Genomic DNA, 14,042 nt, shown 5'->3' on the forward strand with positions numbered 1-14,042 from the left:
GGGCAATCATATTTGACATGCCCCGGCTTTTTGCATTCATAGCAAATGATCGGGTCCTTCTCTTTTGGTTCATTTTTTAGGCCTTCATTTCATTTGAATTTTCTCCCTCGGTAAGGTCTCATCATTTTTCTGAACCGTTTGGCAAACAATGCCATTTCCTCATCATCGCCATCTTCATCCGAATCACTCTCATCTTTTTTGGATTTGAGAGCAACTCCAATGTTTTTCTTATTCTCCTTCTCTTTTGGTGTCTCTTCAATCTTATCGAGGTCCACCTCATCTTCAAGCATCATTTCATGAGTGAGAAGTGAACTGATTAGCTCTTCAATAGTTAAGGACGTTAGGTCCTTAGACTCGATGATTGCCGTTTTCTTTGATTGCCATGATTTTTGGGAGGGAGTAGACTAACTTCCTCACAAGCTTTTCATTTGAAATGATCTCTCCATATGATTTGAGACCATTAACAATCGTTAAAAATCTATCCGTTATAGCTTTGATATCGTCATTTGGTTTCATCCTGAAATTTTCATAGCTATGCGTTAGAATACTAATTTTAGATTTCTTTACCTCATTGGTACCTTCATGAGTGACTTGAAGTTTGTCCCATATTTCTTTGGCGGTTGTACAAGATGAAACTCTCTCGTATTCATCTGGTCCAAGAGCACAAAATATGATATGGATGGCTTTGGAGTTGAGCTGGAACATTTTTATCTCTCATTCACTCCACAATCTTGGATGAGTGAGAGGCTTGATGTATCCTTCTACTACGACATTCCATGCTCCCATGTCGCTTGCTTGAATGAAGTACATCATCATATTCTTCCAATAGGCATAGTTAGCCCCATTGAAGAAATGAGGCTTGTTGACGGGCATCGAATCGAGACCTGAGTCGAAGTTTGATGTAGTGGCCATTGATGACTTTAATTATCGATGTAACTCTTCCCGAATCGACTCAAGAGGCGATTAAACCTTTAAATGAGTTAGGCTCTGATGCCAATTGTTGAGTTAATCGATTGATGGAATCGGCCAAGAGGGGGTGAATTGGCAATTTAAAAAATTTTGTGGAAGTTTTTGCAGAAAATTGAAAGTAATTGCACAGCGATTTAGAGTGGTTCGACTTTCTCAACCAAAGTCTACGTCCACTACCTTAGCTATCCACACTAAGGATTTTCCACAAATTCACTAATTTGTCTTTCTTTTGAGGACAAAGAGTAACCTTACAAACCCTCAAGAATTATACCCCAAATTCTTGAGAACACTCTCTCCCAAAGAGAATAATACAAATTTTGCAAACTTACAAGGGAATCCTCACAAGGTAGATTGTTTGCACAATTCTAGAACAAGAAAAGAACACTAAAAAATAATTACAAATGAGCACAAATGGTGTTCTTGAAAGCAAAATGAATATTGAAAGGAAAATTGGCTTGTTTTGCACAAACTTGGTGTTTGATGCTTTCTCTCTTGTTTCTTTATGATTTCTTGTTGATCAAAGGCTTCTAAGCTTGCTTAAATACACCTTAAATCACTTCTGAATGTTGGGGATGATTAGTGAAGATAATATAGCCGTTTTAGTGTGAAATCAATTAATAAAACAGTTTGGAGCGTGGGGGGAATTGGTTCCCCTTGAGGGGAATCGGTTCCCTAAGTGTAAAATTCAAATATTTCGACTGTTACACAGGGGGGAATCGGTACCCCCTGGGGGGGAATCGATTCCCTCTGAGCATACTGGAAATCTCGGAGCCAAACCATTCAGGGGGAATCGGTTCCCTCTGAGCAATCTGGAAATTTTTGATTTGAAATGGTTCGAAATATTTTGTAAAATTGTTTTAAAATTATTTTAAGACTAAAACTTAATTTTACACTTGAGTAAGAATTAAAAATGACATTTGAAAGATTTGGAGTAATATTTTGATATTCAAATAATTATATCGAATATACTTAGAAAATCTTTTTGGAAAATCTTAAAATTCATTTAACTTAATTTGTTATATCGAAATATCAAAATGTTTTCAACACATCTTTTTATCATCAAGTTGTCAAGTCTCCAACTTGGAGAAGTGTTATGGATGATGAACTTCGAGCTATGGAGACTCTTGACACAGGGACCATTGTTCCTTTACATGATGGAAAGAATGTCGTTAATTGCAAATGGGTATACCGTGTCAAGTATAAATCTGATGGCTCGGTTAATCGTCATAAAGCCCAGTTGGTTGCTAAGGGTTTTACACAAGTTGAGGGGATCAACTACATGGATACATGCTCACCAGATGCAAAGATGACTTCATTTCGAGTATTACTTTCTCTTGCTGTAACACGTAAGTGTCATTAGCTACAATTGGATGTTAATAATGCCTTTCTAAATGGTATCTTAGATAAGGAGGTCTTCATGAAACTATATCCTGGATACAAGCCCGAGCTTAAGGGATCTACTATGGTTTGTAGACTTCGCAAGTCCATCTATGGACTCAAGTAAGCGTCTAGGCAATGGTTCACTGCTTTTTCTAATGTTGTTCTTTAGCTTGGCTTTCTGCGGTCTCCCTTTGAACATTCTTTATTTACAAGAGGCTATGTAGATGGATTTGTTGCTCTTCTTATCTATGTAGATGATATTGTTTTTGCTGGGAAATACTTACAATTGTTTCATGAGATTCAAGGTCTTTTACAACAACATTTCAAACTAAAGGAGTTTGGACCTTTGCGTTACTTTCTTGGCTTTGTGATAGCTAGGAATAGTTCTTGTATTGTTTTATCTCAAAGGAAATATACCTTGCAACTGTTGGAGGATACAAGCTGCTTGGGTGCTAAACCAGTTGAATCACCCATGTTACTTTCCTTGAAGTTAAGTGCAAATGAAGGAGAATTACAAGTTGATTTTCAAGAGTATCGCTGATTGATAGGTTGCTTGTTGTACTTGACTAATACCAGACCGGTTCATACTGTGCATTTGTTAAGCCAGTTCGTTTCTTCTCCTTGCTTGCCTCACATGACAGCTTTGAAGCATCTTTTGGCATACATAAAACATTTCCCTGACCTTGGCTTACTTTTTCCGGTTCAGTTCACTGATCAATTAAGTATATATTTTGATTCAGATTATAGCTCGTGCCTAATACACGATGTTCCACTACAGGTTTTTTTTTTGCTTTCTTTGGAAATAGTTTGGCGTCTTGGAAATCAAAGAAACATGCATTTGTTAGTCGATCTTTTTGCGAGGTCGAATATCGAGCCATAACCGTGGCTACTTGTGAATTGGTTTGGCTTGTTTCTTTGCTCTCTCTTCATTTCATTTGGTTGTTGATCATGCAAGGTTATATTGTTATAACCAGGTCGTAATTAATCTTGCAACAAATCAAGTATTCATGAAAGGACAAAACATATTGAGGTTGAATGTCATTTTGTAAAGGACAAAATGAAGGCTGGTTTTTTGAAGCTTTTTCATGTTTGCTCTTCGGACCAGCTGGCTGATATTTTCACAAAGACTCTTCGGCCTCCCATGCATCGTGGTCCCAACTTGAGGGAAGGGTATTAGGATATATTAACTGTAATTAATTAGCCGTTTTATTCTATTTTATAATACGGTTAGTTAGTTAATATTATAGATGTATATAAACAGCTTTGTAATCTTCTTTTGTATACAAGTGAAAGAAAGCATTCTTCCATTTCCAGTTTCTTGTTTGTTATAATGAAACTCCGTGATAACCATTCCTCTTTCCTCCATTTCAACTTCTGATGTTATTATTTTCTCCAATTGCTCACACCCACCAACACTGAGCCTTTGTAAATTTAACGGCACACAGTTGGGGGAGAACAACTTTTTCATATTTCTGCAATTATGAATTTCAATAGATCTAAGAGATGAAAAGGAGGAAACTGAGAAGAGGATAAACCTGGAGAAAAGCGGGTACTCTTCACTGCAACCAACATTGCAACACCCAATATCCAATCCCTCAATGTCACGTGGAAGCACAATCTGGTAGGTATAGATGTTACAATATCTTACAACAATTTCTTTACTTGCACTCCTAAGAAACATAGGAAATCCTACTGCTCCCACAGAGATTATGTATTCACGAGGCTCTTTTCGGCCATGACAAGCTTGGAGATACATATTTAAGTTGTGCTAGTCTTAAAACCTCCCTTTAAGAATTTCCAGTTTCTTCAATCCACCAACCTCCTTTCCATTTATCAGAGTTTCACCGACAACCAAGTATTGAAGACGACAAAGTCTTGAAAGTACTCCATTCGTGATCTCATTTAGGTTCTCAACAAGGTGGAGGTGCATATGCAGATGCAGATGGTGGCACATTATCAAGTTGAGGAAGATTAAGACCTATCCTTTTTAACTTGGGACATTTCAGTACTTCAATTTCTACTAGAGAATCACAAACAACTACTGCTCCACACTACAAATGCACTTCAATTCCGGTAGAGAACACAACTTCAATATCCTTAATTGTGGAAGACGAAATTCCATGGTAACCGTTCCTACTTTCCTCCACTTCTGAGGCTATTATTTCCTCCACTTGCTCACACCTGATAACTCTAAACTCTTGTAAATTCAGCGGCACGCAGTCTGGGGAGAACAACTTTCTCATATTCCCACAATCATACATATGAAGAAATTTAAGATATGAAAAGGAGCCAATTGAGGAGAGGATAAACCTGGAGAAAAGAGGGTATTCTTCAATACAATCAACGTTGCAATCCCAGATACGCAATCCCTTAATGCCACGTGGAAGCATAATCTGATAGCTGTAAATATTACCACCACATACAACAATGTCTTTTCTTACTTCTTTACCCACCGCATGCCATAGTACATCTCCCACAGAGATTATGTATTGTCGTGGCTCTTCTCGACCATGACAAGCTTGGAGATACATATTTAAGTTGTGCCAGTCGTAAAACCTCCCTTTAAGAATTTCCAGTTTCTTCAATCCACCAACCTCCTTTCCATTTATCAGAGTTTCACCGACGATCAAGAATTCCTATTCTCTCAAGTGAAACCTTCTCCCATAGGTCATCCAAGATCATCACAAACCTACCCTTCTGAGACAATGTTTCAAAGATCATCCCTGCCCTTGTAGTTTCATCTTCATCACCAGAAAATTCTACTCCAATTCTACGTGCAATGTCTTTCTGCAGTTTAACAATACTCACCTCTTTGGATACAGTGATCCAAATCACAATTTCAAATTTCCCCGTCTCTTTTAAGAGTTGGTTGTTTATAACCTTCATCATGCTTGTTTTCCCCACGCCACCCATGCCCCAAACTCCAATCTTTCGAACCCCATCATCCATCAAGCACTGCCAAATCTCTTTAACACAGGCCTTTACAGCTTCACCTGATAAACTTATTGTCGATAAAACTTGTCCGATCCATTGAGGATTGTCAACCACCAAACCTCCATGAAACTTACCATGTTGAATAATAAGTTCTTCAACTTCCTTTGTAATCTTTGACACATCTTCTGTGTGAAATCCCCGTGTAAGAGCACTACTTTCACCGATTCTGTCATCAAGGTCTTGCACTTCGCCATTGAGTCTTTCAACATTTTCCAACCATATCTGGACTTCCGCCTTGAGTTTCTTCCTTGGCTGCAGCTCTTTTCTCATTATAGATTCCGTATCTTTCTTCGTACCATTCAATTCTTTTAATTTCCTTTTAAGGTCCTTCATATGCTGATCAAAGATCATGTGATTGTCCAAGTGCTTATTAATCTTATTCAGAACAAAGTCCATGGCTGCAAGTCACAAGCAATATGTTAGAAACTGGGCAACACAGTAATGAACATGGAGTAAAAAACGATATATGCCATGGAATTGTAGTTTATGAAAAAAATCAAGTTAATGATCATGGAGTAAAAAGAATGAAAAAGAATCATGTTCCTTGCAGTTAATGAGGTTCGAAAGAACAATAAAAATGTAAAATTCAATAAATACCTCTTCTGACAAATTTGTTCGGAGATGATGACCGGAGAGAACTAGCAAAGAAACGTTCCTGATAATATGAGAAACGGTGCTATAAAGAGCCTGACTGCCTGTGCTAGAATCACCTACACTTAAGCCATTTTCACCAACAACAAACCAGGAAATCACACACCCTTGGCAGAACAAATCACTGTTACACGCACACAGCACAACAGGTAATTACAAATTTCCAAGTTTATTGGTTATTGTCGTCTTTTCTTCTCTACAGGCTACTGATATTGGTATTTGTTATTTGGGTTTATTTAATTATTATTAAATTAAATTTATTTTGAAATGTATTTTTTTTTTGTTTATTGTTTTTCAATGTTTTATGTCATGAGCAGTGTAGTCAATAAATACCCGCTGGGAGAAGATGATGAAGGTTGGGTCAAATGACTTTATTGTTTTCATATCCATTTTCTTCTCTTTATATTTAATAATAATTTTATACTGCAAATAGAAAAGAAGAAAAAACAATGTTAGGTTCGGTGCAACGACGTCAATTTTAAGGGAAAAAAAACCAAATTATATTTAATAATAACTTGTTCAGAGATGATGACCGCAGAGGAAAAACAAAAGCTCCGGAAATGAAGAAAACCAGTTAATGAAGTTCTTTGCTTGCTAATTATAGGATTCCATTCATGGATTTACTGCAATTGTAGTCGCTTTTTTTTATCGCTTTACGTTTATTACAATTATGGAAATAATGGTTATTATTGCGGATATCGCAGTAATAAATGTTTCAAACGATACCTTTACCGCTATATAATAGCCGCTATATGAATAACGAATTGTTATTCCGATAGCGAATCCCTATTTAAATCGATGATACCGCTCACCAAAACTTAAGCAAGTTTCACCTACTACACAAAGGAAATGTTGATTCCAGTCTCAGTGACCTCAGTGTTTTCTCTTCATTTTCTTCTTATTTATTCAATAAAGCTGGTTAGGTGCAATCATTCTAAGAAAGGCAAATTAAAGTTTAATTTAGACCAACAGGGGTTGGTTAAGGTATAAACAGTTTGATATCGCTTAAATAAAATTTCGAGTTTGAATCATTGCATATACAGAAAATCTTTACTGTGAGACTCATCCACCAAAATCAAATGTGTGACACGAATTGATTCTAATTAATTAAGTCAACCTTGGAAATGGGAGGACAATAAAAAAAATTAATTTGAAAATTACGATTTTATTGTTCTTTCTTGTCCTTTTCTATTTGATGTTACATGATGCGGTATTGATATCATCTAAACCAATCCAATTTTAAAATATTCCGAATATGATTTAATCCGAGGTCAAAATAATTTAGGGTAAATTTTATTGTTAGCCACCCAACTATCAGGGTGTTGTTATTTTAGTAAACAACCCCACAAAAACTTTTAATTTTATTATTTAACTTTTTTTATTATTTCTATTTTGGTCCCTCTACGTTAAAACAAAAATATGATGTGGTATTTTTAAAATTTGTATACATTTAAGTCTTTACTATTTATACACTTTGTCAATTTAGTCCTAATTCTAAATAATTAAAAAAGGCATAATGCAACAAATACCCCTAACGTTTGATAGTATATGCAAATTTGCCCCTATTATTTTTTTTGGAACATTTGACCCCACAACGTTTAATTTTGATTCAAAAGCCTCCCCGTTGGATGGAAACCTTTAGTCAATTGACGATCAACGCCTCTAGCTGACTAAGCAAGCACATGTGGACACAAATGATGATGTGGTGTGTGAACGTCACTAATATATGCTGATTCAATTCAAAAAAATCAACTCACCTTAGAAATATACGATTGTGTAATCGGTTTGAGGATGTTGCTTGAAGGAAATGATGAATTTGAGAGGAGAAATGATTTGAAATATTGGGGTTTCTAAACCCTAATATTTTGGGAAAATCGGTTTTAAGATGCCTGTGAGATATTTGAAACGCGTGTTTCATTTTGTTTAATTAAACTGAACATTTATTATGGGTTAAATAAGGTTTTGTTTCAATACAAAACCAAGTATCATGCTTGGCCTGGTGGCAAGGGTCATCCCATTTCACGCCCTTGCCCCAGGTTTGAGTCCCCTTCCACGCAAGTAGTAGTCTTTTATTCATTCTTTCCAATATGCACCAATATGAGAGTGACATGTGTCACTCTCTTATTGGTACAAAATTCTCATTAAAATTAATTATTTAAACAAAATAAGGTTGACGTGTCAATTTCACGTCAACATATATTAGTGACGTGGACACACCATGTAATCATTTGTGTCCACATGTGCTTGTTTAGTCAGCTGAAGGCGTTGACTATCAGTTGACTAACGGTTTCCATCCAACAAGGAGTTTTTTGAATCAAAATTAAACTTTGTGGGTCAAATGCTCTAAAAAACAATAGGGATAAATTTGAGTATACTGTCAAACTTTAGAGATATTTGTTTGCATTTACTTGTCTTTATAACCATAATGAAATTTCATTGATTTGTCAGTGTTGCAAGGTGCGTGAGTTTATAGGGGAGGGCATGTGAGCGGACATGTGGTCAATTGAGGGGTTTGGGTGCTCGATTGTGTCGTCATTGTTTTTCACCCAGTAGGGAAGAACACTAGTACGAATTAGGAGTTTTTTTTGAAAAAGTTTTGAAATGTAAGGAGTCACCACCAATCATTTTAAGGTGCGATCAGAACACCATAAATAAAAATAATTTTAATAAAACATTTTACTATTATTTTTATCAAAATATCAAGTTTTAGGGTCTATAAAAACCATAAAATAGGTTCAGGAGTTAGTTACGCGTGGGGAAGGATTAGTACCCTACAGGGCCCAAAATTTAGTACCTAGTTGATTACCCTATATTTAAAATTGATAATATTTGAGCTCGAACTTTATCTAATTTAAAAAATCATCATAGATGCAAAGTTAAAAAATGTATTCGTTTATTAAAGCCGATAGTCTTCACCCCCTAGCATGAATGCGGGAGATCAACTATTGTGCCTAATAACCGGACATTGTTTCGATATTTTAGAAATCATGATGCAGTTTTGAAAATGTTGTCGAAATATTTCGAAAATCACCAGTAATCACCCCCTGAGCATACTTGTGGGAGATATACTTTTGACTCCCTAATAAGTGAACATTGTCTTATGTTTTAAAACATGATATCATCTAACAATTTATTATTAACTCTAATTAAACTAAGAGCAGATTAAGGCTTTCTCTTGCTAAAAGTGTCCAATATTTAAAAGTAAAGAACGTAAAGGCATAAACCTAAAATGTAGGTTCTAATATTAATCTAATTAATTTTAATCTAATATTAAACCTAAAAGTGTCCAATATTCGAATAGTTAAAATGGAACATCGTCAACCAAACAGTAAGGAAGCGAGACTACGAACAACTCTAAAACACTCGAATCCATCGAGGGCTATAGCAATACAGTGAAAAAGATCTCTAGAAGCTCTGCCCTAACACGAACCTTCCACGCAAAGCGTTGCCCTCGCTACAAAGATCAATCTCGGACCGATCAACAAAGGTTGTAAACTTTTGCCTAACAAAGGTTGTAAACTTTTGATCTGAGCCCAAACAGCGTCAACCAAACAGTAAGGAAGCGAGACTACGAACAACTCTAAAACACTCGAATCCATCGAGGGCTATAGCAATACAGTGAAAAAGATCTCTAGAAGCTCTGCCCTAACACGAACCTTCCACGCAAAGCGTTGCCCTCGCTACAAAGATCAATCTCCGACCGATCAACAGCACAATCTGTCGCAAACAAACCACGATCAGCCACATCCCTACTATCAAATTGCCTCGACTTCTGTCTCCTCAAATCTTCTTCATTCTATTGAGCATACACACTAAATATCAATCTTGAAAATCCAGGTTGGACTGCTGGGATTGCACCAAACCACCATGCATATTTTACAAAAAAATCCTCGCCCACTGCTCTAATAATCTCCTACCTGGATAATATGTCGAACAGAATTAAAAATGGAGAATCAAGCTTATTCCCTTAAAAACGCAGCTCCACCTCACAATCCACTATCCCATACAAGTTGTCTCCAAATCTGCAACATTATCACTCCTCAAGCAGAAACGCAAACATGCGGATACAATAATAAAAACCCAGGCCCCCCCACATGCATCACTCCTAGCTCCACTAAAACTCCCATGCCATGCTGCCCCTATACCAAAACACACAGAACCGCAAACACCAATATAGCTGCCAATACCAAAAATGTTCCTCTGGCACAACGCCAAGAGCTACACGTGCCCATACCACCTTACTCAGGACTAGTTTATTATGCACAAACCACAATGAAACCAAAAGCATCCACCAAAACATCAGCGATTGCATGTCACGCTCCGCCATCAACCAAAGCTCCAACAAAGAAAGCACAAAACCTCATAAAAATGGAGAACTTCCAAAAGAAATAACATCCACTATTAAACGACAGCCACATCACTTCCACGACCATAACACAAAACCAACAATTGAAGCGATTACCTCCTGCAACCTAGGACTCAACACATCATTGATACAGATGTACTCACCTCTCCACCACCGGTCGAAATGCCATCATGGAACACACAATGCAAAACAACAAACACAATAACGGGCAATGAACATCATCTAAAAGGAACTTCAGCGAACACCTATCTAGGCAAAGCAATCACAGGACAGCTTAAGGATGAAGGAGAGGAAATAACTTTGAAACAAACCCACTCTCTCAAATCCAACTAATAGACGAAGAAAGGACACAAACGCGACGAACACCGAAATTGCGAGGTTGAGGCCGCCTCCACCACAGATCTTGTTGCTAGAGAGCAAACAAATAAAAAGTTAGAATAACAAAAGAAAGAAAAAGATCGGCGGCCAACAACTAACCATAAAGGCTGGTGTCGCCACCTCCGCCTCAGGCAATAAAAACTACCTAGTCCCCTTGTTTTAGCATCCTTTGATATTCTTGTCACCTATTTTGTGGATTAATCACCCGAAGCTCCTCCAATTTTTACCTTCTTTTTACACTTTAGTTTATTTTAAGTTAGCTTGCTGATTTTATTTTATTTTATTTTGATCATTGATTATGTCATTATATTTTTTGTTGTTTATATTTTAGTCATCACATATGCTTTTCTGTTTATTTTAAGTTAGCTTGCTGATTTTATTTTATTTTATTTTGATCATTGATTCTTTAATAATTATTGCTTATTAATATTCGAATGTTTCTACGACCTTGTGGTGACCCAATTCGGGTATGATCCACATTATCATGGTCCAGACTCTACTAACTCCTAACTGATTTTTTATTTTTATTAATTTGTTTGAATTATTATAGAACCTTGTGAAGACCTAATTCAGGGTATGATTCATATTATTATGGTTCGGATTCTACTATTATTTCTAACACTAACCAATAATTACTAACATTTAACCATTAACCGCTAATTTTTATTTATTTATTTATTTACTAACATTAACCACTAACAACTTTTTTTTTCATTTTTTCACTAAAAGGAAGGGCAATCTCGAGCTTGGGTCCTTGAACTTTCTGGAATTTTGAAAATTGCCATAAAATTTTGAGAATCATACAATTTGGCCCCTGAAAAATATGCCCAACTTCAGGGTGTGACAGTTCACTTACTATGTCCATGGAGTAGGCTCTATGCAATATCGGGTTCATCTTATAACGACGCTCGAGAAAAAAAGAATTAGATAATTGAATTAAATACGGATTAAAAAATTATTTTGAATTATTCGAAAATTTAAAAAAAATTGGGCCTTTAAAAAATATTTATACAGTCTCGACAATTCCAACCTTCTCCAGTCCCCAGCACCAATGACCTCTATGATAAAAAATCAAACTTGATTGTGGTCATGTTATACATATATAAATTAGAAGAAAAAAATTGGCCCCAGAATAGTATAAAAGTTATAATAGTTTGATTTAATTTAATATACAATTTAATATCTGATTTTTTATTTTTATAATTAGGGTATTCATTTTTAATATATAGTTTGTTAACGATATTTTTTTTAGATATTTTCACTTCATTCGTATTTGTATACTATTATATAAATTATTTCTAGTAAGGTTTTTGACATATTAGGATATGTAATTTGGATATGGATTTCGATATTTATATATCTTATTTTTTAGATCGGATACGGATCACAATTTTAATGGTCCGAATCTGTTGATATCCAAAATTTCGGATAGGATAATATGATATCAAAAATGTACACCCTAATTGAGACTACCACAAACGAATTCCAATGGTGAGAACTGGAAGGAGGATAAGAAAAACATATCTCAATTTTACTCGGATAGAATGGTGAAAAAGCAACATCAATGATGGAGAAGCCAAAAGTAACTGAACCATTTCTATGTCACTTGAGATTTTTTTAGGTGAAATCGACATCGAATTTAAATTTGAGACAGAAAAATTATGATCTTCAATCATCGTCGATAATGATTATCATATTGATATTTAGAAAAAATGGAAAGTAAAAAGAATAAATAATGTTATAAGGCTCCAAAAATGACATCATTTTGAGATCGGCGTCAACATCTTTTCGAGGGAAGTAATATAATGAGGATCACAAATATAATTATATAAATTTAGGTATTTGATATATTAGCATTTATGTTAACGATAAGATTGATTAAAACCATTTAATAATTTAATGACTCAATTAACAAAATTCACAGTTCAATTGTCAACATAAAACCTACCCTATGATTTAACGACTATACAAGTAGTTTATCTTATAAATTAATACAGATTTGAATTCATCAAATTAAGCTTCGCTTAAATAAGAAAACATGAGTTCACGAAGGGGTCGAAAAGAGACTTGGGTTGGGGACCATCCCATTCCACTGATTCCCACCACTCCTTTGGTATTATCCGAACTGAAAGAGAAAGATTTGCAGATGCAGATGCAGATGGTGGGACATTATCAAGTTTGGGAAGATTAAGACCCATCCTCTTTAATTTTGGACAGTCTACAATCTCAATTTGTAGAGAGAATCACAAACCAGTACTCCACCAGCACTGCAAATGCTCTTTAATTCCGGTAGATCCCACAAACTCAATAGGCTCAATTGTGGAAGATAAAACTCGGTGATAACCATTCCTCTTTCCGCCGTCTCAACTTCTGATGTTATTATTTCCTCCAATTGCTTACACCCTTCAACACTGAGTATTTGTAAATTTAGCGGCACACAATTTGGGGAGAACAACTTTTTCATATTTCTGCAATCATTTATTTTAAGAGATCTAAGAGATGAAAAGGAGGAAAGTGAGAAGAGGATAAACCTGGAGAAAAGAGGGTATTCTTCACTGCAATCAACATTGCATTCCCTAATTTGCAATCCCTCATTGTCACGTGGAAGCACAATCTGGTAGGTATAGATGTTACAACCACTTACAACAATTTCTTTTCTTGCACCTTCAAAAAACGTAGGAAAGCCTATATCTCCCACGTAGATTATGTATTGACGAGGCTCTTCTCGGCCACGACAAGCTTCGAGATACATATTTAAGTTGTTCCAGTCATGAAACCTCCCTTCAAGAGTTCCCTGCAGTTTCTTCAATTCACCAACCTCCTTTCCATTTATCAGAGTTTCACCGACGATCAAGTCTTGAAGACAACAAAGTCTTGAAAGTACTTCATTCGGGATCTCATTTAAGCTGTAGAAATAACCTAAATTTAGGTACTCAAGACTCACCAAGTTTTCCATCCCATCAGGGATTTCCTTGATATTTGTTCCTCGAAGATTCAACTTCTTTAAAACTCCAAGATTTGACAACGATGGAACATTCTCTAAATCTTTACAATAAGCAAGCAACAATGAAGTGAGGTTCTTCAAATTTGATAAGGAATGCGGAAGACTCTTGATAGGATTGAAGGAAAGATCAAGAATCTTGAGTTCATTCGCATCATCGAAGAAGCTTTCTGGAATACTTTCTATACGACAATCAGACAACAACAATGTTGTGAGCCCGGGACACTTCGACAAGGAAATTGGAAGACTCTTGATAGGATTTCTGTATAGATCAAGAACCTTAAGTGCATCCATATGCTTGAA

At 35.8% G+C, this 14,042-nt stretch overlaps 2 protein-coding genes across 2 annotated transcripts; both read right to left on the reverse strand.

The window, feature by feature from the left end:
• Nucleotides 1-4,965: 4,965 nt before the first annotated feature.
• On the reverse strand, nucleotides 4,966-6,027 carry LOC120169168 (disease resistance protein RFL1-like). Its single transcript, XM_039177380.1, has 2 exons — nucleotides 5,941-6,027; nucleotides 4,966-5,741 (listed from the first exon to the last, which is right to left on the reverse strand). The coding sequence occupies exon 2, from the start codon at nucleotides 5,737-5,739 to the stop codon at nucleotides 4,966-4,968; it is 774 nt and encodes a 257-aa protein (XP_039033311.1). The 5' UTR covers nucleotides 5,740-5,741; nucleotides 5,941-6,027.
• A 6,929-nt stretch (nucleotides 6,028-12,956) lies between these two features.
• On the reverse strand, nucleotides 12,957-14,033 carry LOC120169169 (probable disease resistance protein At4g27220). The gene has a single exon (XM_039177381.1). It carries the CDS (start codon nucleotides 14,031-14,033, stop codon nucleotides 12,957-12,959), a length of 1,077 nt encoding a protein of 358 aa, XP_039033312.1.
• Between the last annotated feature and the right edge of the window lie 9 nt (nucleotides 14,034-14,042).

The sequence above is a fragment of the Hibiscus syriacus genome, unplaced genomic scaffold (assembly GCF_006381635.1).
Source record: "Hibiscus syriacus cultivar Baekdansim isolate YM2019G1 unplaced genomic scaffold, ASM638163v2 tig00111754_pilon, whole genome shotgun sequence".
Lineage (NCBI taxonomy): Eukaryota > Viridiplantae > Streptophyta > Magnoliopsida > Malvales > Malvaceae > Hibiscus > Hibiscus syriacus.